The 25200-nt window shown below is 42.2% G+C and overlaps 1 protein-coding gene across 4 annotated transcripts in view; it reads left to right on the forward strand.

Moving 5' to 3' along the window:
• The window catches only part of MXD1 (MAX dimerization protein 1), a 30477-nt gene extending 6731 nt beyond the window's left edge, over positions 1-23746 (forward strand). For 3 of the 4 annotated variants that reach the window (XM_019970457.2, XM_019970459.2, XM_070798920.1), the window contains 5 exons: positions 744-843; positions 5664-5693; positions 18765-18879; positions 20597-20756; positions 20945-23746. In XM_019970457.2, coding sequence (XP_019826016.1) covers positions 744-843; positions 5664-5693; positions 18765-18879; positions 20597-20756; positions 20945-21135 — 596 coding nt within the window. In that variant the 3' untranslated portion in view covers positions 21136-23746. Of the gene's footprint in view, positions 1-4; positions 565-743; positions 844-5663; positions 5694-18764; positions 18880-20596; positions 20757-20944 lie in introns of those variants that run through there. The other variant, XM_019970455.2, reaches the window with a different exon arrangement.
• Positions 23747-25200: the final 1454 nt, after the last annotated feature.

Here is a 25200-nt window from a genome sequence, read left to right on the forward strand (position 1 = left end):
GCACGGGGACAGGAGGGGTTCGGCCGGAGCTAGTGCCGGGAGCTCTGAGGGGCCTGGCAGCGGATCCGGGCGCCCAGCCTCTCCGGGGGTGGTTGGAGGAGCTGAGAGCGCGACCCGCGAGCGCTCCCAACCCCTCCAGCTTTCCCCACGCGCGGTCCGAAGGGAGGCCGTCGCTGCCCCCAAAGTCAATGAATGGGAGTAGAAAGGGACTGCTGCCCCCGGGATCCTGAGCGCTTCCCCCTCCGCACCCCGTCGCGAGTGGGGTGCCCGGGGCCCCCTCAGCCAAGCGCTTGGTTTACCTCACCCGGCTCTTCCCGGCCCGCCCCAAAGTGGGCCTGGCGCCGGGTCTCCCAGTCGGCGGAGCAGCGCCTCCCTTGCCCCGCATCCTCCGTCCTCGGCTCTGGCTCCCGGTGTCTGGGCCCGCACCTTCGTCTGAGGCCGGTCCCACTTAATATACACCAACCTGCTGGACGTTGCCAATGGGAAACTCAGGCTCCATGAGACTTGCTGTCTTTCTCAACAATGAGCAGCTGGAATGCTCCTTACACCTGCTCCGAACTGAGGGTATTCACTCAATTAAAAAAACAATCATTGTTCTAAGAATTCCACCTTGCTCCTTTTAATTATTTCCACAGTCTTCTTTTAATAAAAAATAACTCCATTTTTAAAAGGAAATATTGTGAAGGGGAGAGAGTGTTGACTGTTCTGTGTTCATTCATTAACTGGATCCTCCGGTTTTCTAGAAGCTGAACATGGTTATGCCTCCATGTTACCATACAATAACAAGGACAGAGATGCCTTAAAACGGAGGAGCAAATCCAAGAAGAATAACAGCAGTAGCAGGTAATTTGGTAAACATTTTCCTTTCTCTTTTAGGTTATGCCGCAGATGATACTGGGTTTTAACTGGTAAATGAAGCGGCTATCTTGATTCAGTAATATATACATAGTCCTAAGGCATTGGAAGAAACCCTTCTATTTGGGTTGAGGGGACTGAGAAGAAAAGAGAAATGGAAGTGTTTTCTATTTCTTTATGAACTTTTTCCCCCCAGAACTTAATTTTGCTTTTCTTCCCTTTGGAACAAAAAATCTGTGGAAACTTCAAGTGGAATTAAGCAGCAGTGACAGTATTTTGCCTTCAGAAGTTGAAGATTCAGGGCAAGTTTTCTATAGCTGAAAATACTGGACATTACCCACTTTTTACTTTTCATAGTGAAGATTTTATAAATATGTTAAAGTATTGATTTGGCATAGGTGGTAGGATTTCATATTTGACGTGTAAATTAAATACAGTGATATGTCTGATAATCTATCACTCTATTTATAATGGCAAAGAGGAACAATTGAGGTTCAAACCTGCTTTTTGGTGATGGAGGAATAGATTGATATAATATTAAAATATTCATATGCCACAAGCTTTTTACGTTAATCATGCAATTCTTGAAATTTGTAAGTCTCACTGGAAAGTATTTGGTTAATGGTCAATGAAATCACATAATAAAACCCTGAATGTACTTCCTGGTATAAATGAGTACTCCATTAATGCTGTTGCACTCCCTTTTCCCCCTCTTTCCCCTGAATATATACGTTAGCTAGGAAATCTGTTTTTATTAGACTCATTCAATTATACCTTTTATTCCAGTAATTGAAAATCATTGACATTTTCCTTACTGATTTAGAATCCTTGTCTGTCTCCCATTCTCATGAACACTCTGCAAATAACTGTATTTGGTTAGTGTCTGTGACATTATATAGACTACTAAAAGCCAGAAGTTTCCCACTTAAACCTTTAACTCCCTTGTTCTTCCTTCCTCTTCTGTCCTTGGTTCACCCCATTGTCCTTAGCGTTGGAAGAACCACAGGATATGAGTGAGCAGCACATATGTGCCGAGCTCTTAAATAGGAAGGCACGGGAAGGATGAACCTGTTAATTAGTTACCTGGTGGTTCTTCCTTTCCCTCCCACCTTTGGCATTATCTGAAGGTGGCAGCAAGTAGATCTGTGCACGAGTGCTGACAACCTTTAAGAAGGTTGATGCTGACTTGTAGTGTGCAGTGGTATAAAACAATATGTGTTGCTTTTTGTTATAGTATTTTTTTTAAATAACTTTTTGAAAAGACATTGAAGCCTTTTGCTTTATTTTTATGGAAAAGTATAGTTCATTTGTTACTTTTACTCTTGTCCACTCATGATTTGAGAGGAATTGTTCACATTAATAGTCAAGGCTTAATCCTTAGTACTTTGTTTTTTCCTAAGTTTCACAGAAAAGTTGTTGAGGGGATGTTCAGTGGTGAGGAGAAGGGGATGTTGTTGAAGAGAAGTAGCTTGGCCCCAAAAGGTGATTGCCATGCTATGCCATGCTAAATCACTTCAGTAGTGTCTGACTCTGTGTGACCCTATGGACTATAGCCGGCCAGGCTCCTCAGTCCATGGGATTCTCCAGGCAAGAATACTGGAGTAGATTGCCATTCCCTTCTCCAAAAGGTGATTAGGAAAGAAAAATAATGATAGTTGAGAATTTCAATTCAAGAAATAGATTCTTTCTCTTTTCTTTAATATCCAGCTTTATTCCTGGGAAAATGATTGCAACTCTGGATTTGGGGGAAAGCTCTATTATTTCTGTAAATGGATTTGGTTTGCTTTCCATAGTTAGAAACAGGAGGCTCTCACAGTTTTCCATATTCTTGACTAATGATGAATTCGTGCAGTAATTTAAGTGGTGCAGGGATCTCTGCGAGACCATGATTAAACCTGGAGATTGCACCAAGCAAAACAGATGAAGCAACAGCAGGTTGTTTTCTTTAAATGTAATCACTTCCTTCATGACCTGTTTGGAATGACCCTTACCTGAGCAATGAGACATCTCCCCAGAGAATGCAGTTTGACCCCTTGATTTGAATCAGACTTATATCCAAGGCCATTTATGGTCAGAATTTTGAACTGTTGTAAGAGCTATAGATTACTTCTGGTTTACATAACCATTGGTAACAGTGTATGCTTGTTAATTCAGGTTGAAATGCTGAGCTCTTTGCTTGTAGCATCTGGGGGTTACTCTTCCTTGGACAACAATAAAAATAAATAAAATTTAGCTGCATAGCAAACTTCTTGGAAACTGAAAATGCAGATCTTAAGTTTCTCTAATTGCTTGTCTAAAAACAAAAACAAGTGAAATTGTGAATATTGATTGTTCTGGAATCATCTGGAGAACTACAGGAAGATGGAATTTTTTTTTCTTTCCCACTGATTTTTTAAATCAGTTACTTAAATAATTACATTTGAAATCCAGAGTTTTTAAAAGTGTGTTTTGTTACATTGGTGAAGCAGGCATTGGCATTCATGTGAAAGAGGAAGTTCAGCCCTTGTCACCCAGTTCTTTTATGAGACAGTGGTCATATAGCTGACTTGACAGTGTGAGTCTTTTTTAACCCAGGGACTGGTTTGGCTTAGTTATATTTTTGTTAAAATATATTTTTAAATGATGACATTTGATCTTTTATCAATGAGTCCAGAGTTATCCAATCTTTTCAGTAATCACATGGAAAATGATTTTGATACAAGGTGTCTATATATTCTTATGCTTTAATTAAAAATATAAATGTTTTCCCATCAACAGAGTTGGCAGGGAGTCTCTGGACGGCCTTTTCTGAATGGCCTCCCTTTTATTAAAGACAAATTCAGTTTCACTAAACCAAATGTACTTCAGTAATGCCCTAGCCGTTAGGTGTAAGTCCTCTTGTAAAAATCACCATGTGTTCAACACTCTTAAGTAATCAAATAAGATCCATAGTTTCCAAAACTCTGTTCAAAGTTTGGAAAGAGTTGTGCTGCTTATGGAATTTGTAAAAAGATTATCTTGGGAATTCTTAATTTTTTTATATGTATCTTCAAAGAATCCAGATGGCATAAGGGTGACTTGTGGTGTCTGATTTTTCTGTAATCGGACACCATGTTCTTTTCAAATATCCACCCTTCTCTCCTCCACCTCCTTAGAATGGTCCATGTCTACAGTTAAACAGGGTAATTTTGACCACCTGTCATCATATATTTTCATCCATCTAAAAAATGTGCCAGACTTTGAACTTGTTATTCTCTGTTAAAACCAGAATGCCACGTGCTATCAAGCCAAAGGTTTGCAGTTGCATGCCAGACTCTTGTTAACAGTGATATCCTGCTGGCCATTGCAGGAAGTGAAGTATACATCAGAAAAACACTGAAGGGTAACCAAGTGAATCAACTTAAAGCTTTTAAGTTAACCAGTTTTAAGGTTCATATAGCCCTTATCTAGAAAACAAATATTCTAAGATTTAAAATATTGTCATTATTGTCTTGTTTGTTTTTCCTTGTGAATGAAAATTGTATCCCAGAAGGCTTGTGGAAAAAAAGTTTAGTGCTGGATTAGAAATTTCCCATTTCAAGAATGCCCCAAATCCCACAACTAGTCTCTGGTGTGAATGAACGGGATGGTGGTGCCCCTTGCTGTGAATGAATGGTCGAGCATTCACAGAAGTAGGGTTTCTCCATGATTACTCTGAGAATTTATTTCCAAGACCCAGTAAAGTTCCAATTATTGCCCCACAGAATTCTTGACCTGAGCCAGGGTGTCATCTCTCCTGAACTGATTAGATTCTAGAGAATTTCCAAAAGTAAGGTCAAGATTCAGTTCATTTATAATGCTGGCAGTTTCCTCAAGTTTATTTTTAACTAGTTGGGATGAGTTATTTGAGATGGACACTGAGATAGCCACACTGACTGACTTCTTGTGACATCTATGAAAACCTGTCCATGAATCCATAGGCCAGGCCTTATATTCAGGGTCAGCTATAAACGCACTAATAGTCTGATTTCACACACACCTGTGCTTTCATCCAAACCTCTCTCATCACTTTTACAGTTGCTACCTCATTGATCCACATGTGTTCTGTAGATAATTGGCAATCATTTTTATTTCCATTTTACACAAGAGTTAACCAAGGACAGGACGGTAAGCATGTGTATTTCTTCCACAGTATCAGTCAGTGGCAAAGCTGGACCTCAGATTCCACCCAAAGGGCTGCCCTTAACCAGCCTGTCATCTTTACATTGAACTGAGTTTTGGAAGCCCCTTCCTAAAAGCATTTGGTAGCTCTTCAACAGTAGCATCTTTTGGGAGGTTGCATGCAATAAAATAACTTCAAGGAGTAGAAAGATTGAGGGAAGAAGGGTTATATTTATCCTTTTAAAACTGTATCCTATAGTCAGACAACCTAGCGTACAATTTTGGTGTATAGTACACCTAGAGAACTGCAGAGCTGGGTGGGGATGCCAAATTTCTGGTGTTCCATGCTCAGCCTAAAGAAAGCCTTGTGGTATTATATAACCCAAATTCGCATCACATTGTGCAGTTGTTTTCCCTTTGTATAAATAGAACCCTTTTATTTCCTTTCTTAAAATGGATTACTTTTCCACGAGGGAATGCATGCCTCTCAGTTTGTCACTTCTTCTTGAATGCTGTTTGAGATATTTATGTTTATCTATTTCCCCAGAGGGACTAATTTCTTAGGTAGAGCCCTTCCTCTGTCTTCTCTCCTTCCAGCTTGAGAGAGAAAGAAGTTAAAATAATTGTGTTGGCATTGGAGCAGTCCTTTAAAATAAGAATAATGTTTCTCTTATTGTTCCCTCTTTCAGATCGACTCACAATGAAATGGAGAAGAATAGGTGAGTTGAGGGTTCCGGGTGTGGGATGGGGGGAGCTTTGATGTATTTTTTCATTGACACTTGGTTGCTGCTCTTGGCTTCTCACAGTGAGCCCCTGATATTAGAGTTCGCTCAGTATCCTGTAATCAGCACTGCCTGTAAAGCCCTTAGATAGATGGACTCCCCAGCTCCCAAGATGACACCCCCAACCCTCATCCCCACAGCCTGCTGTTCCCCAGCAGTGCTTTCCCTGTGACTATTCTAAGGCCAAAGCATTTTAAGTCAGAGGTAATGTTCCCACAAATAGTGTTTTTCAAAAATTACATGCTACTGAATATAATTGGTAGTGCTGTCTTAAATCATGTACACACACAGATATATATACGTGCACATACAGAAGTTCACTTGTGAGTAAAGATGCTCAAAATTTAGGTAAATGTATGCAAAGCAGAAATTGGAGATGAGGAGGCAGACCACCCTCCCTGGGCTCCATCTTACCACATCTCACCTGATTCCCTTCTGCTGCTCATTTGCCTCCTTATTTTTCAAATGATGTGGCCTAGTCACTCTCAACTCTGGTTGCACATTAGAATCACTTGCAAAGCTTTTATTTTAATGTTTTCTTTTTAATGTTTATTTCCATTAAATATAGTATACACATACACTCATATGAGTTGGGAGGGCATGGCTCCCCGCTCCAGTATTCTTGCCTGGAGAATCCCATGGACAGAGGAGCCTGGCAGGCTATAGTCCCTCGGGTCAAAAAGAGTCAGACACAACTGAAGCAACTTAGCATGCACACACAGTCATGTACTCTTTGGGGTAAGAGAACACATTTTTATTTCTGCTCATTTTATAGAGTAACTTTTTATTATAGAATTTTTCAAATATATAAAAGTGGAGTGAATAATGTAATCAACTTCTATGTATCCATCACCCAGCTTCCACAATTATCAGTATTTTACCAATCTTGTATAATAAACTCTCTGGGGAGTGTTTTTAAAAGCACCTTTTCTTCAACCTCTGGTAATGCAAAACATAACCACTTGCTTTTATTATGCTGAAAAAAATTAATAATTCTCTGTGGAACTTTAGGGAACACACACACACACACACCCCCCACAATGCGCACACACACACACACACACACCCCACAATGCGCACACACCCCACAATGCGCACACACACACCCACACACACCCACACCCACCCCCCACCCCCCCACACACACTGCTCAGACCTCACCCCTAGCAATTCTGATTTAATTGGTTTGGGTTGAGATCCTGCACTAGTATTTTTTATTTATTTATTTTTTTTTTTCATTTTAAATTATACTTTATTGTACTTTTGTTTAAACTACAAAAATAATGTATCTTTGTTGCCATAAGCCAAACCCAACAGGGGTGTACAAATAAAAAGCCATGAAACCACCCTCCCCCAGAGCCGACCCCCTTCCATACACTAAGGTAATCCCACTGGGCAGACAGGAGTGTCTTCCTCCAAGTTTTTGTACCAAGCAATATGCTGCTGCTGCTGCTGCTGCTAAGTTGCTTCAGTCATGTCCGACTCTGTGTGACCCCATAGACGGCAGCCCACCAGGCTCCCCCGTCCGTGGGACTCTCCAGGCAAGAACACTGGAGTGGGTTGCCATTTCCTTCTCCAATCTGGTCTCTGAACTCCCATCAATTTGAAGTACAGGCTGTCCATCCAGACTGAGTGCTTTCTCAGTGCTCTGCATGAACAGGATGATGTGTGATGATGGTTCTCTAAACACATGTGGTTATTTCATGCAAACCCTCTTTGAAGAGAGTCTGACTCTGATAGTCAGAATCTGAATGGCATGTTTCATCAGTGAAAGGGAAGACCAGACCTGACAAGGGAGGAGAATCTTGGAACAGGCCGTGTGTGTGTGTGTGTGTGTGTGCACGCGTGCGTGTGCAGGCCGTGTGTGTGTGTGTGTGTTGGAGATGGATGGTAAGTGTGCCTTGCACATGTGCTTCTCCGCATCCTAGGGAGGAGAATCTTGGAACAGGCCAAACATTTAGCATTACTCCACCGTGTATGTGTGTGTGTGTGTGTGTGTGTGTGTGTTGGAGATGGATGGTGAGTGTGCCTTGCACATGTGCTTCTCCGCATCCTTCTCCCCTTTCAATTTCTCTATGATTGTGACTGACCATGTTTGAAATCAGACCATCTTTATGCATTAGGGATTTACGTATCATGAACTGGAAACTCCAGAGTATCTCTTCTGAAGGTGGAAAGGTAGTCTGATGTGGCTTCTCTTTCTCATCTTTAGATTCTCTTACATCTCCATGGTTTTTAGGGGAACTGGTTAACTGGGACTGTTTCTGCTGAAAAGCCTCCTAGTTCTCCTCCTCCTCATAGGCATTTATTTGTATTATTAAAATGTCATCCCTTCAGGTAAAGGCTCTTAGGTGTACCCAGCTTTGTGCTTCACCTCTGCAGGAATACCACAGGATGTCAATTTTATCATTTATTTTAGCAGTTCAAGAATGTTTATTTTCTGCCTACCATGTCTTAAGAGCTTGTGCTCAGTACTAGGGTATTAAGTAAGTTTATACTGGGGTATGAAATCAGCATGGTCTCCATCCTAGAGAAATGTAGTTTGTCTAATGAGAAAGATGCAGAGACAGTCTGCACAGGAAGCGATGGAGGTAAAAGTTCTAGAAAACTGGATTTGAAGTCATAACTGGGCCAGTTGCTTATAATTCAGATTGTGCCCAGGCAACATTTGTTTATTGAAGGGCTAGTGGTCTGGTTTCCTTATTGTCCTTCCTTTTTTGGAATTTGGTCTTCTACGGTCTTGATCGTTTATCCTCTAGTCTAAAGCATGTGAGCAGAAGAGAGGGAAGTAAGGACTCACATTTAGTTAATTTAACCAAGCGCTGGTTGCTTCAGTTGGGGGACGGGGAGGGGTGGGTGGGGTGGGGAGGGGGGGGGTGGGGTAGGGCGGGGAGGGAGTTAAAGTTGTTGGGTTCTTCTCTTGTAGAGTAGATGCTTATGATTTTAGGGTTTGATGGTCAATTGAACAGCTGTATCTCCTTGGTTTTCATAGCTGAATCCTACAAAAGAAGACCACTTTGCAAAATGCTAATACACTTAGGCCATTTTTTCCTTAACATCACATTAAAAAAAAAAAAGATTGCTGTGGCTCTCAAAAAAAAAAAAAAAAAGGCAATTGAGAAAAGAATTCTAATAATTGGATTTTTTTTTCCTCTTTAACATTGCAGAGTTAATTAGATTTGTGTTAAGTTTTTTTCACACCAAAACCTTTTCTGTGGCTCTTAAGAGATTCTGAATAGTTGGTGTGCATCAGGACTCCACTATGAGGATATTATATTCAAACTGCCCATTTAATAATCTTGGCAGTGGTGGGACAATTAAAAGATTTCTAGAATGGTGGAGATGGAGGTGGTAGTGGCAGAGGCAGCAGCAGTAATTTTCATTCAATAGACTAGGCATTCATGGAGCACCATAGATGCTGGGTACTAGGTGCTGGGGTCCAGAGCCCATCAGAACCCTAGCCCCCAGGGTGGAGGGCTCAGTTTGGTGTCACTGTAGATACGTCTGTCACTTGGTATGTGCTTCTCTGCATTTTAACTAATTTTGTGGGTCTAGCCTCCTAAGGAAACACCCATGGTGAGTGTATGATCTTTCTTTCGTTTTAAAACTGATCTCATAGAAAATTTTGAGAAATATAGTGTATTGTGTGCTCAGTCGCTTCAGTCATGTCCTACTCTTTGCAACCCCATGGACTGTAGCCCGCCAGGCTCCTCTGTCCATGAGATTTTCCTGGAAAGCATACTGGACCAGATTGCCATGCCCTCCTCCAGGGGATCTTCACCACCCAGGGATCAAACATGCATCTCCTGAGTCCCCTGCATTGCAGGCACATTCTTTACTACTGAACCACAGGAAAGCCTTCAGAAATCATACACTAAAAATTAAATCATCCATAATTCTAGCAGCCCAAGGAGATCAGTGAAACTTTGAAATGTATTTTTCAATGGTTTTTTGGAAAGAAACTTTTAAAATAGTTTAGTAAGTTGGAAAGTTCAGAAAAGCACAAAGAAAATAAAAATCACTGGTAACAGACCTTGCAGCAGCAACAACTGTCAACATTCCTACTAAGTTCTGTGTCCACTAGATTTTTGTGCATACTTTTTAAAAATCAGTATTACATCATATGGTGTGCCATAACTCATATAACCAGTCTCCTATTTTAGGTTCTTCCCAGTATTTTGCTGACATAATTGATGCTTCCTTAAACTATCTTATAGATAAATAGATAATTATTTCTTTAGGGTAAGTTCATGGTTGTGAAATGACTGGTATCCAAATGGTTGTGGTTTTTGATATTGACTGCTAGATTGCCCACCAGGCAGATTATAGGCCATATTTTCCTTCACCTTCGGAAGTTTATGTTTTAGCTTAGACTTTTATAACTTTGATAGATAAAAAGCAAACACACAGCTTGTTTTAACTTGCATTCTTATATTACTAAGACAGTTTAACAGTTTTTATTATCTTTGACAGTTTGTGTCTGTGTATGTGAATTGCCTGTTAAATAAGTGTTAGTTGCTCAGTTGTGTCCAACTTTTTGCAACACCCTGGACTATAGCCCACCAGGTTCCTCTGTCCATGGGATTCTCCAGGCAAGAATATTGGAGTGGGTTGTCATTCCCTTCTCCAGGGGATCTTCCCAACCCAGGTCTCCTTGCATGGTAGGCAGATTCTTTACTGTCTGAGCTTCCAGGGAAGCCTGTTAAATAAGCTTTGCCCAATTCTCTACTGAGGCATTTATCTTTTTCTTTATTTTGAAAAGATTCTAAAATATGAAGGGTGTGTATGAAAGAAATTGCCCCTTGGTGGGCTTTCCTGGCAGTCCAGCAGTTAAGACTCCATGTTCCCAGTGCAGGGTGTGGGTTCAATCCCTGGTTGGGAAAGTGAGATCCACAAGCCATGTGGCCAAAAAAAAGGTATTGTCCCTTCAGGTGTCATACGGTCGCCCTGTTTGTCATTTACCTTTACAGAATCGGTGTTCTCACACTATTTAAAGTTGCTGCCTCTGTGTGTACTAAATTCAGGCTAAGTCTGATTCTGGACTTGTTCTTCTGTTCCACTGATTTGTCTGTTCTTCCTGCACCAGTGTACAGTTTTAATCATTGTGGTTTCATGCACTTCAGGATCTGGTGAAGCAAATCCCTATTCTTCCCTCCTCCTCCTTTTTTTTATTTTACCAGTTTATTTTTCTTGATGAATTTCATAGTTAGTCTTTCAATTCTCCATACCCCAAATTCTTTGGGGATTTTCAAAATGCAAACGAAATAATTTCAGTATAAATTAACCTTTAAAAGTACATGTTTACATATTAGAGTTTTCCATCCAGGATTTGATGTGTGTGTTCATTTACTCAGATCTCTTTTATGTCTCTAAGCCAAGTTTTGTTGTGTTTCCATGTGGATCTTACACATGCCTTGTAAAAGGTATTCCTGGATTTATGTGTATATATTTTTAAATTGCTACTGGTTTCCCACTGTTGTTACCACTAATTAATTATTGTTGGGAGGTGGGAAACCTTTTAGTCTTTGGTTGCTGTGATATGCCCTTTATTGATGATAATTGTGCTGTCTCTTTTCCTTAGCTGGTAATTCCTCTGGTTTGAATGCCCTTCAATACGCTGCTCAGCAAAATGGAGGCTGAGTGAATGCAAATACGCTGCAGCCGGTGGGTCAGGAGTCAGGTGCTTGAATGGGCTCCTTTTCAAAAGAAGGCTCTAGCATCTCCTTTAATTGTAGACACCCATTTTTTCTGGAATGGTACACACATGCAGGCCTTTCTGGAATTAAGCAGCTGGTCTAGAGAGAGTACCTCTACCAGAGTCTTCTGACCCCATGACAAAAGATTTCTGTGTGTGCTCTGTGAGGAGGACTCGGCAGCCTGACCTAAGCTGTTGTTTTTATCTGGTCAAACAGTATTTCATGGCATCTGGTCTGACTTGAGAAGCCATTCCAGTCAGGTCTCTCTTGGCAAGATATGCTAATAGACTGCAGTTCCCTAGAGTTGTTTCTTCTGGAGTCTTGCTTTTCAAATGGCCAGACTCCCACGGAAGGGGTAGGGGCCTGAGTTGTGGTGTGCATTGCACCACTCTTCCGCTTTTGAACACCCTTGACCACATTCACATTTCACTCTAGGATGTTGTAACAAATCCACATTGTTTTGTTGCTACAGGGCCCTGAGGACACAGCCAGGTCATTACAAAGGAAAGGTATAGGCATTAGTGTACAGATCTCTCTGGTGATGGTGTGGAGGTGCACCCTAATTTGTGCTACTATAATCCATTTTCCTGAACTGTACCTCTTGGAAGAACTTGTAGAAGAGACATGCTAATTATTCAGCCAATTTCAGGCACTCCTTGACTTTTTGTCCTAGACATTAATAGTTGAAGGGTGAGATAGACCTAGCAGGTACTATAATTTATATTTTGTGTTTTTTTAAAATTGGGCTCTATAAAGGAAATATTAAATAGATTATTATGTATTTAATACTTTAATATAGAACTGACGTTATTAAAATGTAGTCAGCATGAATTACTGTTTATGCATTGCGTACTTAGTGTCATGTTCCCATACAGTGAGGATGTATGGCTATCTTTGTGTATTTTACAAAGGTTACCATCACAGTTATGAAAGATCTTCAAAACCTTCCAAGATTCCACTTAAGTCAGTAATAAGGATGCATTTGGCAATATTTATAAAGGTACCATTTTAGAAAAAGGAAAGTACTTTTTTCCCTCAAAGAGTGACTTGTATTCTTCCCCTGGATTTTTTTGTAATCCAGTAAGGCTTTGGTCTCAACCCAAAATCTGGAGAAGGTTATGATTTCCGTGACCTGTAGTCACTTTTAGGGGAGAAATTTTTGACACCGTAAGATTTATTTCTTCTTAGTCTATACTAAATATTCTTTTTTAAAATCACTATGCAGCTCATACATACCCATATTACATACCCATATTGGAAATTATCTTTATTCAACCACCAGTTATTCAACCTTCCCTGGCTCTGGAAGATCCCCTGGAGAAGGAAATGGCAACCCACTCCAGTACTCTTGCCTGGGAAATTCCATGGACAGAGGAGCCTTGTAGGCTACAGTCCATGGGGTCACAAAGAGTTGAACACGACTGAGCGACTTCACTTCACTTCACCCTCCAGTTATCATATAGGATTTACTATTTAATTGGCTAAATCTGTGTCCACACAAAAGTAGGAGAGGAAATAGGTATGGTTTATGTAACTTATTTTCTCCCTTGGTAATAGTCTTAGGCCCAGTTTTAATGAAAACTAGTACTCGGTGAGGTCCAGTGGATCATGTTCATTAAGCATGGCTTTCCTCAAAGAGAAGGCATGTGAATTACCAAAGAAATCAGGTTCTACTATTAGGACAGCATCTGCAGATGCTTTATTATTTGTAGACTCAAGTGGATTAAGACGAAATGGAAGACAGTCACTTCTGTTAGTTGGTAATGGAAGAAACAGAACAAATAGATACATAGGAGGTCTGCAGCATGCAGGTAAAAGGATAAATGAATGTTATCTATTTGGAAAGGGAAACACGCTTCTAATCTGTGAAAGCTTGAAAACCCTTATGGAGAAGTTAAGTCAAACAAGATGTAGATAAAGGAAAAGAAAAAATAATGTTCGGTAGAGGGCAAAGGAGGGTCCATTCTAGAACTTTCAGTGAGAGCTGTTATTTGTCACAGCCTGCAGGTAGCTGAGATAAGTGATTCTGCAATAATTTGTTTATATGTTTGAAGTAAACTTAAACTTTTAGTACCTCGAAGGCAGTGACTTTGTCTCACTCAGCATTCTATCACCAGCACCTAGGAAGGTAGCAGTGCATAGTAATCCTTTGAGAGATGCTAGAGGTTAATAAGTGAATGAAACAACCAAGTGTATATTTCAGGATTTCCATCTGTGAACCTGATTACTTATGTGTCCTCTTCACTGGCTACCATCCTGTTGGCTCTGCCCCAGCCTGGTACGTTTTTGTGTCATACATTTCACTGTGAAACTCTGGCAGCGAGAGTCCAGTTACATCCTCCATAAGAAGAGTAATGTCTGATAACAGTGCCTCTCTCTCAGTACACTCACACACACACCTGCATACCCTCTTTCACACCATTCCTCCTGGTCTTGGCTACATACGATCAGGTAGAACTTTAGGGATAACAGAGTAAATTCAGGAGCACTGTCTTCAAATAGCATCATCTCTACCTGGAGACTTACTTTTTTGTTGCATCTTTCCATCAATTTACAAATCTGCTCACCTGAGCGAGAGAGGTGTGGATAGAATCAAAGTAGCTTGAGTCTGGAAGCAGAAATAAAAAGAGCAGCATTCAGAACTGTCTGAGAGCACACTGGTGAACCCAGGTGCCTTCTGTCAGTGCCAAGCTTGAGTGGCAGGAAGTGCCCCCCAAAGGCCAGAGCCCACTTCACTGATGACCTCATTCACTTGCAGGTTTAATTTTCCATAATTCATGGCTGACATGAGTTAAGGAAAACTAAGAACAGAACTAAGTCATATCCAAATATACCTTATATTTAAATGTTTAATATATTTAGAATGTCTTTTGATATTTATTCCCCACTCCCCTACTATTTTCTGAGTAATCTGTTCTTTTCCAAGGATTTGCAGTGTTAGCTCCATTATATGCTCAATTCACATCTATTCCTAAGTCTGTTTCTGGGAATTTTTTTCTTCTCTTCCTTTGATTTGTCCACCTTTTCCTGTATTAGTATATTCTATTTTTAATTATTGATACTTTGTAATACAACTTAATGATTAGTATAGCATAGTCCTCTTCATTCTTCTCCAAGAATTTTGGCAGTCTCTTTATTCTTCTGGATGAAGTTTAATTTCCCAGCATTAAGAAGAATGCTGTGGGGATTTTTTTTCTCCTGGAATTATGTTAAATTTGTAGAAAAAGTTGGGTAACATTGATATTTTTACCTTGAGGGTTCATATCTAGGGATGTGCTATTTTTTCCATTTATTCAGATTTTCTTATGTCTCTCAGCAAAGTTTTACAGTTTTCTTCCCAGAGAGCCTTCCCAGACTATTTTAAGTCTGTACTTAGACGTGCTTTCCTTTCTTCTTGCTATCGTACATGAAATATTTTAGGTTTTCTGGGTATGGATAACACATCCGGAAATGAGCTTGCATTTCCAAGGTCCGTACATATTTGCCCCAATTTTTACTTGTCTTTGGCCTTCGAACTAGAGATGTAAGCAGGAGTCTTCATGTGATTTAGATGGTTCCCTCCATACTGCGGAGTCCCTTCCAGCCCTGCCTCTGCATGATGGGGGTTAGCTTTGTAAAGTCCCTGCTAATATTTTAAATGTTAAAAAAAAAAAAAAAAATAGTACCTTTGGCATAAGCAAGACCTGTATCTCCATAGAAAATGGATTAGATTTTCCACTAAATCTTTTAATGACAAAAGATGTCCGTTTTCCTTAAGGAAGAGTTGAGTGAACTGGATTTTAACCAGACAGCCTCTGTTTACCGAGTGAGACACTCTGAGTTCCCTGTTGATTTTGAAAGGAATATGATAGGGTTATAATTATCTGTGTTTGCTCCCAGCAATTATCCTTCCTCAAAGGAAGCTAGGATTGAAAGAATAACTGCTACCATATACAGAGCACTTCCCGTCAGACCCTGGTCTGGGCTTCCATACCCCATCTCAGTTAATACTCATGACAGGCCTCACAGGGAGGCATTGTCATCCTCTACTGCCAAGGAAACGGATGCTGCATGGAGTTAAGTAATCTGCTCAAGGTCACACAGGAAATAAGTGGCAAGGCCAGAGTCCCAAACCTTTACCCTAATCACTACGCTAATATTTGGTTGTATAGTGACTGACACATTCAGAATATAAAAATAATTAAAAACAAAAATAAATAAAATTTGAGATACTAAAAAAAAAGCATACCAAAGAGAAGCTGTAGTTTGCATCTAGTTTAATTATCACTAGTTATAGGCCACACTTGACTCTGAGCATCCAGATCAAAGATTGGTTTCTCTGTACGACTGTAGATCAAAGGTATATCAACCTATTCACAATAACGAGAGCAATATTTCTGAAGAGTCAGCAGATGAGGTTTGTCAAAGTCCATCACTTACAAAGCAGTTGGATCAGTGCAAAAAGAGGAGGCAGTTGGGGCAGGAGGGGGCCAGGATTTGACTACCCTTTTCTGCTGGTGGCAGGGTCGGGGTGGGGAGCTGGGAGGCAGCTCTAGACAACAGGAAGAGGTCTGTCTGAATATGTGATGAGAGGGGATCCAAGTAAGGGTCAGATGGAAGTGTCGAGTGGCTTCCTGTTGAGGAGATACAGCCAAACCTGCTAATTCCTGGAAGAGGGGGTTAGGCCAGGTTCACGGTGGAACAGTAGGCTCCTTCTAGAAGGCCAGAGCCCTGGGCAGGGGAGGGGTCAGGCTGAGGACAGAGAGCCGAGACAGGAGCTTGTTCTACTTGTTTTAGATCTAGGAGGTCCATGTGTGCTCACGGCTGGCTGAAGGATTCTGGGTCCCAGCTTGGGGGTAGGGGTGTGTCTTGGAGTCAAGGACCCTCAGTGGAAGCTGCTACAGAGGGGTCTGTTTGCTTTTCTGCATCTGGCTCAAGAATTGAATTTCACTGCTCTGTGATAGAACTGAAGCTTCCTCACATACCTCATCCCTCCCCTGAGGTCGGTCCAGGCACCAGCCTGCGGATGTGTGTGCGGCACGGTGGGCAGGGCAGCTATGGGGCTGGAGCAGTGAGGCGCTGTAGCAGGCCGAGGCAGGCACTCCAAAGACACCCGCTGACTTTGGATCTCTACAAAATCCAGCAGCACTGCGGCCCTATTTTCATAAAACTAGGTCAGCAAATACTGAACGAACATGTATTACTCTAAGCTTGAATCAGTCAAATGGCTGATTTCAAGTTTCACAACTGGGAGTGTTCTTTGGCCACCCACATTTGGGGAGTGAAATTGTCTTTTCTGGGCCCGACTCCCTGAATAACTAGAAATGACACTGCATGGAAAGATGACTTTTATTATTTTTATCAGAAAACAAACTTCCTTAAAAATGTACATACTCATATCTGTAGATAAACCCACATCATAAGAGGACTAATATGACACTGTTCTCAATCATGCAGTGTTTGCAGTGAGCAGGCTGAAAAAAAGGTCTCATTTTAATTTTTGAACTTTTAAAAAAATGTGTAAACTTTGTAGTGGGAATAAGTTAGATAACTATATATGACTAATCATAGTTTTTCATAGTGTTTCTAATAGTAGGATCTGTTTTCATGGCTCTTTTATGAAGAGGTGAACAAGTACATTTTATACACAGCTCCTGTGTTTGTGTTTCTCCTCATGTAGTAGTTGAAGGAGCACACTTCTAATGTGAGTCCTTGTTTGCGGCCATTCCACATGGGCAGGTTTTCAGAGCAAGCAGAAGTCTTATAAAATAGTACAGAATTTGTACCACTACATCTTCCTAGCTCAGGAATGAATGCTGGACTCCTCGAGCTCCTAACCCCTGGACATCAGGGCTTAGGGAGCCTTGGAGACCTCAGGGCAACCTCCAGAGCTAGATGAGGAAGGAGGCTCAGAAGCAGATGAGGCAGGGGCTCAGAACTACTCAAGCCCCGAGAAACTTGGTCCAGTGGAATAGAAGACACCATCCATGCTACAAACATGTATTAAGCACATATATGAGAGGGGAAGGCATCAAGGCAACTGAACAATAGTTAAGTTGTAATCCCAACTTGCTAAGGAGTTAGCAATGAATGGTTAAGTCACAAATACCAAAAAATTCAGGCAGAACAGTGAATTTCCCAATGAATTGTATAAAAAGTACTCAGGAAAAGGAGGAAGCCCTGTGGACTGGAATGGCCTGCAAAGGCTTTGAGGAGGTGGAGGTTCACTGAAGCAAGAACTCTGAACCTCAGCTGTTTCTTACATTCACAAAATCTGCTAGGTTCCAGAATAAAGCCTAAACCAGGGTTTCAGTGAAGTATTCATTTCCAGAATTGTAGAGACTCTTATGCTTCTGGTCTGTAGTGAATACTGTCTCTTCAGTGAGTGTCTGCAGCTTCTGCCTCGGGCGGCCTTCCTCCTGTTCTGTCCCGCTCCAAGACATACAGGTGGTCCTTGCCAGCTCTCAGCATGCTTGTTGGTATAGCAATACCACTGATGGGCTTTTTCCTTATTCTTGAAAAAATGCATTTAACTTTTTGAATGGCTGAAAAACCAAAACCTGTAACAAATTATTCAGTAAAAATCCCCTCTCTGTCTTTGTCCCTGTCCGACTAGCCCTGATGCCTCTCTGCCCAGTTGCTGTTACTAGTTTCTTATGTATCATTTCAGACTTTCTTTATGTCACACAAGAAAACATGAATATAGATAATAATTTTTCTTCTATTTTTACTCAGAGATAGCATGTTATAGGCATAGTTTGGTATCTTGCTTTTCTTTTCTTAACAGCATATCTGAGTGCTCTTTCCTCATAATGCATAGAGCATATTTTCATTGTCTTTCATAGCTGCATAGTACTCTCCTGTCTGGGTGCACCATAATTCACTTGACCAGTCCCTATTGATGATGGGTTGGGTTGTTTCAATCTTTGCTATTATTAAAATAATTGTAACGAATAACCATACACATTTGTCATTCACATGGATAAATATTATATACAGCAAGATATAGTTGTCGTGATTTAGTGATCCTGAAAGGGGAAAGAGAGGTATGGGTTCAAAGGATTCTCTCACTGGCATGTATAGTATGTAGATATCAGTGTTTACCTTTGATGTGTGTTATAGACTCAACTTTAGAAAACCATGGATTTTTGCGTCTCCTTGGTTTTTATCAGAGTTGCCTAATTTCAAAAGATGTTCACTTGGCCAGAAGTCCCTGGTGGCATTTGTCTTCAGTGGGCCTGGGCAACTTCATACTCTGTTAAAGCTTGTTCTCCCGGGTGCCTTCTGGCCAGCTATGAAAGTCTCAAGTGCTTCTTTGATCTTGTTTTTGTAGACGGGCCCACCTTCGCTTATGCCTGGAAAAGTTGAAGGGGCTGGTGCCACTTGGTCCAGAATCAAATCGACACACTACGTTGAGTTTATTAACAAAAGCCAAATTGCACATAAAGGTAAGTGCATCCTGAGGTACCTTTTTGTCTTGACCTGCCCACTGAGGGTTTGTTTGTTGTTATGAGAGACTGTCTCCGGGACAGTTCTCTCCTCTGAACTCTTCCAACCTGCTTCTTGGATGAATCACAGACTCAACCTGTCCAGCACCCAACCGAGTAATTCTCACCCCCCAAGAACCAGAAGTTAAATTGTCCTTCCAGCTGTCCATGTGATGTACGAGCCAGAAACTCAGGGTCACCCTTGATCCTGATATCGTCTTGCTCCTTAGCCACATGCCTTCAAGACTTACATATGCCACAGCCTGCTCTGTTTCCATAAACACCATCATGTACTGCAGCAGACTCCTCAGAGGGCTCCTCCAAGCTAATCTCCTGCTTCCCAAGGTCAGTCCTGCCAAAGTTCAAATCAACATGTCACCACATGGAAAAGTGTACCGTGGCTGCTCAGGACATACTGAGCCAGGCCTGCCTTACCTGCCCCCTTCCCACACCCTGGCCTGTGCAGCAGCAGCTCATGCCAGACACTCCCCACCCAGCCCTGCGCTAAGTCCCTTGCCCTTGTCAGGCTCTCTCACCACGGGGCCTTTGCACATGCTGTGCCCTCTGCGTGGTGCACTCTTCCCTCCCTTCTTCACCTAGATGACTTCTTGTCATCCTTCAGACCTCAGCACAGGTATCGCGGTGCAGGGACGCCTTCCATGACTGAGTTGCCTTCTTCCTGTTAAGAGATGGTCCTTACTGCTGGATCTCTCCCTTTAGGACTCGTCACAGTTGACCTCTGACCATGGTTTGTGTGACTGTTCACTTGTTTCCGTCCACTATGTTAGAGTACAGGCAAGGATGGGACCGGATCTTTGTGTTCACCTTGTATCCCCAGCACCTCCCAGAGGGTCTGAAACAAAGTCAGCACACAGTATGTGTCTTGAAAAGCAAAGGGTAAAATCCTGGGCCAAAATCACTGTTTAGCGTGTTTTTATAGTTATAGTCACAAGCAGACACATGTCACTTGAATTATAGTTAGTAGCCTGCATACATGGCAGTTCTGCAGCAGGGGGCAAGAACCTCTGTTTAGAGCAAAACAACCACAATTACACAATCTTCATAATTATCTGAAGAATTATCTGAGACACTGGAGAACAGATTTGTGAAAACAAAGTGATTTATGAAAATGTGTTTTCTAAGCTCTTATTTGGACAGTTCAGAATGAGAACTTCAAAAGGGAATATCATTCCCGCCAACAGACAGAAGTTAACGGAGACTTGGCATGACATAAAAAATCACCAGTGTAACTGGGATGTGTACTTGAATAAACATACCTTTAAAGGAAAAGGTATGTTTCTTAAGCTTCTGTCACACACAGTTGCTCAGAGAGTAGGTGCTGGGGGAGGCGTCACCACAGACAAGGGAGACCAGGTTGGGGGTTCCCGCCACGGTCTTTTCACTGTGGCAGTTGAGGGGGCCGGTGCCAGTGTGTCAGCTCACCCTGGAATCCACACAACAGTACAGGTTCCACAGTGCTGTTGATGGTGATAAAGGTAGATGAAAACGGGGTCACCAGCCAGTCAGCTCGCTGTCCCCGCGAGAAGCTCAACAAGGGACACGGCAGACGGCTTCTGTGGGAAACTGGCATATTTCACCTCTAGACAGGGAGGTGCGGGGCCATCACCGATTGTGAAATGTGCCCGCGCCCTTCAACAACTGCCCCTTCGACCCACAGAAACTTGAAGACTGTGACAGAAAAGCCATTCACCAAATCGACCAGCTGCAGCGAGAGCAGCGGCACCTGAAGAGGCAGCTGGAGAAGCTGGGCATCGAGAGGATACGGATGGACAGCACCGGCTCCACTGTCTCCTCGGAGCGCTCTGACTCCGACAGGGGTGAGCCTCCCCCCGCCCCCGCCCCCTTCCACCCGGGCAGAGGGGGGACCAAGAAGCTCCCTGACTTAGAGAAGTCAAGGGGTGTGACCTGCAGGAGCCGGCCTCCTGGTCCCTCAGTGGTTAGGGCCCGCCGCCGAGCTCGTCTTTCCCAAAGCAGGCCCTCACCAAGGTCTGTCTCGTCCCCACAGAAGAGATTGACGTGGACGTCGAGAGCACAGACTATCTCACGGGCGACCTGGACTGGAGCTGCAGCAGCGTGAGCGACTCGGACGAGCGGGGAAGCATGCAAAGCCTGGGCAGTGATGAGGGCTACTCCAGCTCCAGCGTCAAGAGAATAAAGCTCCAGGACAGTCACAAGACGACGTGTCTTGGTCTCTAGGAGAGCATGGTCGCTTCGGCTGCCGCCCGGATGGTCCTCCCTGTCGGCTCCAATTTAGGTAGCGTATGGGACCTGCCCACAATCCCCTCGCACGTCGGCTTCCGTGTACCACGTCACCAAGAGCAGCTGCGTTTAAAGTTGTCAAGGAAGTGCTTAGGATTGTGGGTTTCTGTTTTTTCTTTTTCTCTTTTCTTTTTTTTTTTTTAAATCCCCAATTTCCATCTCAAAAAGGGTTGAGCAGCCCGCACCTGCCCAGTGTCGGGCAGGCCGGCCCCGCTGAGCCAGTCAGTGCAGCCAGGACACCCGGGGGCATCTCGACTCCATGTTGCTCAGTCTGGGGTGGCAGAATGCTGCTTAGCCCCGCACGAAGTTGGGGGACGCCGACCAGGATCGTGGATTTCTGATTGCATCCTCTAGCTTCTCTCTTTCTCTCCACAAGTCTCTCTGAGAGACTGTACATTCCAATCCGTTTGAAGCATCCAAGAACTCTGAGGCCGAATAAGCCCCTCACACATCTCGGCAGTTCCCCCTCTTACTTACTGTCCCGTGTGTTCTTCTAGACCTTCCTTAACGTTTTCTGGCTTCCTGTGTGACATGCCTAGCAGAAATGTCCAAATGTGTCTTGTGCTTAGGAAACTGAAGGAAACAAACTTTTCAAGTGGAGATCCTGATCTTAGAACTCCAAAGTAAGCTTTGAAAGTGGCATTGAAGAGCACTTAGCCCTGGCCCTCACCACCCGTGACGAGTCAGGAATACCTCCAGAAAACACGCCCTTCTCACACATACACACACAGACACACACGTATACACACACCCCAAGTGAACACCCCAACCCCCGTGCAGACAGGAGCAGTATTTCTAACCTTCGGATGGACACCTTGCTTACAGAAGTTCCAACATCATTTGTCCTCACAAACGCAATGGTATGGTCTGTTTTTGTGCGCTGTCCCTGGGTCCGTGCTGTGCCTGCTCTCTGAAGGCATGTTTCCCCTTCCAGTTGGTTTTGCTACTTGTCTCTGGAACATTTTTTTTTCCTACCTCAGAGATAAATGAGATCTCCATTTCCCACTTAACACAAACTGATTATGCCTCTTTTTTTTTTTTTTTTTCCCCGAATAAGTGATATTTGGTCCAATCTTAATCTATTTTCCTATGTAACTTTCAGCAATAACTGAGCTTTGGCGCTAGCTGAGCTAGTGTCCATCATCAGTGAAAGGGGAAACGTCCACATTTCTACTCTCTGTTGCAGGTGAACAGGAGGGGATGGTACAGTGTTACTAGAATCCTTCCTCACTGTTTTTGGACGCACCCAGAAACTTCTTTATGGAGGCTTTTGGGTTGATAGTTTAAAAGGCTGATTTTTCTTTCTGGTTATGATTTCTCCCTTAAGTGGTCTCCCACTTTGTAGCATTTTTATTTAAGCTAAAACAGAGCACATGTATATGTACATAAGACACATTAAATCTATAAATACTATTTATTCATTTTATATAAACTAATGTAATGGAAAATAAATTCTTATGACTTTGTGCTTTTATAGATGTTCTAGAAACTTTGTATGTAGGTATCTACAAAATTGGTTCATTTCCCCTTAATATTTTTGCATTCATATTTTCGAGGTCTCGATGTTTCCAACCTCTGGCGAACCTTTTTCATTGAATTTGAACCATTTGTAATAACTGTGACGCTGAAACAGAGTGTGTGTCACAAAGTGATGAGAACATTCCTAAAATCTACAGCCGCACTGCAACCTAAGGGCTCACTGGCTGAAGCGGGAGTGGTGGCCGCCTGTGCCCCCAGCTGGCCTGTGGTCTCCCCCAGCACAGCCTCGCACCTCCTCAGCGCCCCCTCCTTGCCCACAACTAAAAGTTCAAACGCACTCCACACGGAAGCTCACTCTAGACGTGAAGAGCAGTCTGAAACAGTACCTTTGTGTTTATTTTTGCTTTTTAAATGATTTCTTAATGTATTCAAAAAATTTTAATTGGAAGTAGTGGATTCCTAAATGATTCCAAAGTCATCTGTAATTCTTCTATTTTTGTTTTGTTCTGTTTTTCTCTTCATTTCAGCTTTGGGTGGGGGGAGGGGCAGGTGATACAAAAGATTTTTCTTTCTTTTTTCTGTTTTTTAATTGTTGGAATCTTTTCCAATTACCAGCTGAAGATTTGCACTGAAATACAACTTGTATGCCTTTTGCATTTTTAAAGCCTGCTTCCTGAATTTAAGCAGAGTGATAGTGTTCAAAGAGCCAGCTCAGCCTGTAACATGTTTGAAAAAAGATATAACTGCACTTTGAGGTCCCTTTTGAATGCCATTCACTAGACCTCGCAAGCATTTTAATTGCTACCTTCAAGCGCCTCACAAGTCCACGATGCTGGATGCTGTATGGCATCGAAAACTTAAGACTTTGGGAAAAGCTTGTGGGCTTGCGTTGAGGGAGGGAAGGGAACAAAACTCATGTATTTTGTTTGTTTAATTTAGAAATAAGGCATCTGAGAGATGCCGTTATTTTCTGTGTTTTAATTGTTGTGCCTTTTGAGTTAAACTGCATTTTTGTCTTTCGGTTGAAATATGAAATGTACTGTCCCGATATAAAATAGTGATTATTTGACCTTTGCACTGTTTGTCTGGTCCTTTTCCATTTGATGGCATATAAATGTGGAACTTGATAGATCTCTATATTTTTAATGCACTTGTGATAAACTGACACCAGGGTTAGACACAACTTTCAAAGCTCGAGGTAGACCAAATCGGCGTGCCAGACAAGCCTCTCTGTAACCAAAACTGTAAGCTTCAGGACCAGCAAACTCAGCCCAAGGCAGCTAATCCTCTTCCCCACGTGGCTAATCAGCCCCCTGATTTGCCAGTCTGCCCTGCCATTCACTTATCCACCAGCATGACTGTTAAAAGCTAGACAGTCTTTTTGGTTCTGGTTTTTCTTTCTTTTTTTTAATTTTTTAAGCAAAATGAAAAACCTTTCTATTAGGGTTGTTGGGGGGAGGGGATGGGCAAAGATATAAACCCCAGCCTTTAAGACTTTGACTGTTGTACGTAAATAATAGATGTGTGTAAATATAGGCACATGCATATTTTTATGTGAAAACTGGTTTTAAGAAACTAAGAAGAAATCTACACTCTTACTGATAACCATTGCAATGCAAGTGAGAAAATAAAAGAGTACGTAGTGCAGTTTAATTTCATGCAGTGAGAAAATCTCTGTGTGCTTCTGCTAACACCCAGAAGACCTAACTTTCCCTGCCTTTTGGCTTAGAATGGCGGGCACGCACCCAGGGTGTTTTTGGTTTCTTTTGCTAAGCAGAGATCTGGATTCAAGGTGCTGATAGTGACCACGGCTCCTTTCTCTAGTCACATATCTATGCTAGTGTTTCAAAGACCATCACCTTTTTGAGCAGGACCTAGATTTTTCTTCCTGTCAACCCAAAGCTAAAATAATTTCAGTGCTGATTCAGAATTGAGCTCTAAGAAGGCCCTGACCCTACATTTGGCCACTTAAGTGGCTTGAGGATTTTTTTTTTTTTAAAGATGGGCATTCTCCTTTAACCTTTCCTTTTTTTTCAAAGGAAGCAAAGGGTCTTTCCCTGGGTTTCCTATGGGTCTCTTCTCTGTCCCTCAAGTGGCCAAAAGCCAATCTTGGGGTGTGGGGGAAAAAAGTATAAACGGTAGGATTGTAATGTTCAGAACAACTGCCTAGCAATATCTTGGGGCTTAATAATGCATTTTTGTGGACTTCCTTCTTCCTCTCCCCCATCCTTTAAAGAGAAAACTTACTTTTGAAAAGTATATGCAGATATATAACAGGTTTTTATATCATACTGAATTGGCAAGGATACCACTTTCATTGTGCTTTATAATCCATTTAGTCCCCCAAATCTCACTCCTTTCTTTCTTCTTCGTTTTCCCGAGTGTCTTTGTCTTCCCCTTTTACCTGCCCTCTGTGTTGAACACCAGAAAGTCAAAGGCTGCAAAGCAATTTCCTGCATGTCAGTCTCTTATTTTTGTATGTCTAACTCTTGGATGCAGTAGGTTTCAGTAGCTGGCTACTCC

The sequence above is a fragment of the Bos indicus genome, chromosome 11 (assembly GCF_029378745.1).
Source record: "Bos indicus isolate NIAB-ARS_2022 breed Sahiwal x Tharparkar chromosome 11, NIAB-ARS_B.indTharparkar_mat_pri_1.0, whole genome shotgun sequence".
Lineage (NCBI taxonomy): Eukaryota > Metazoa > Chordata > Mammalia > Artiodactyla > Bovidae > Bos > Bos indicus.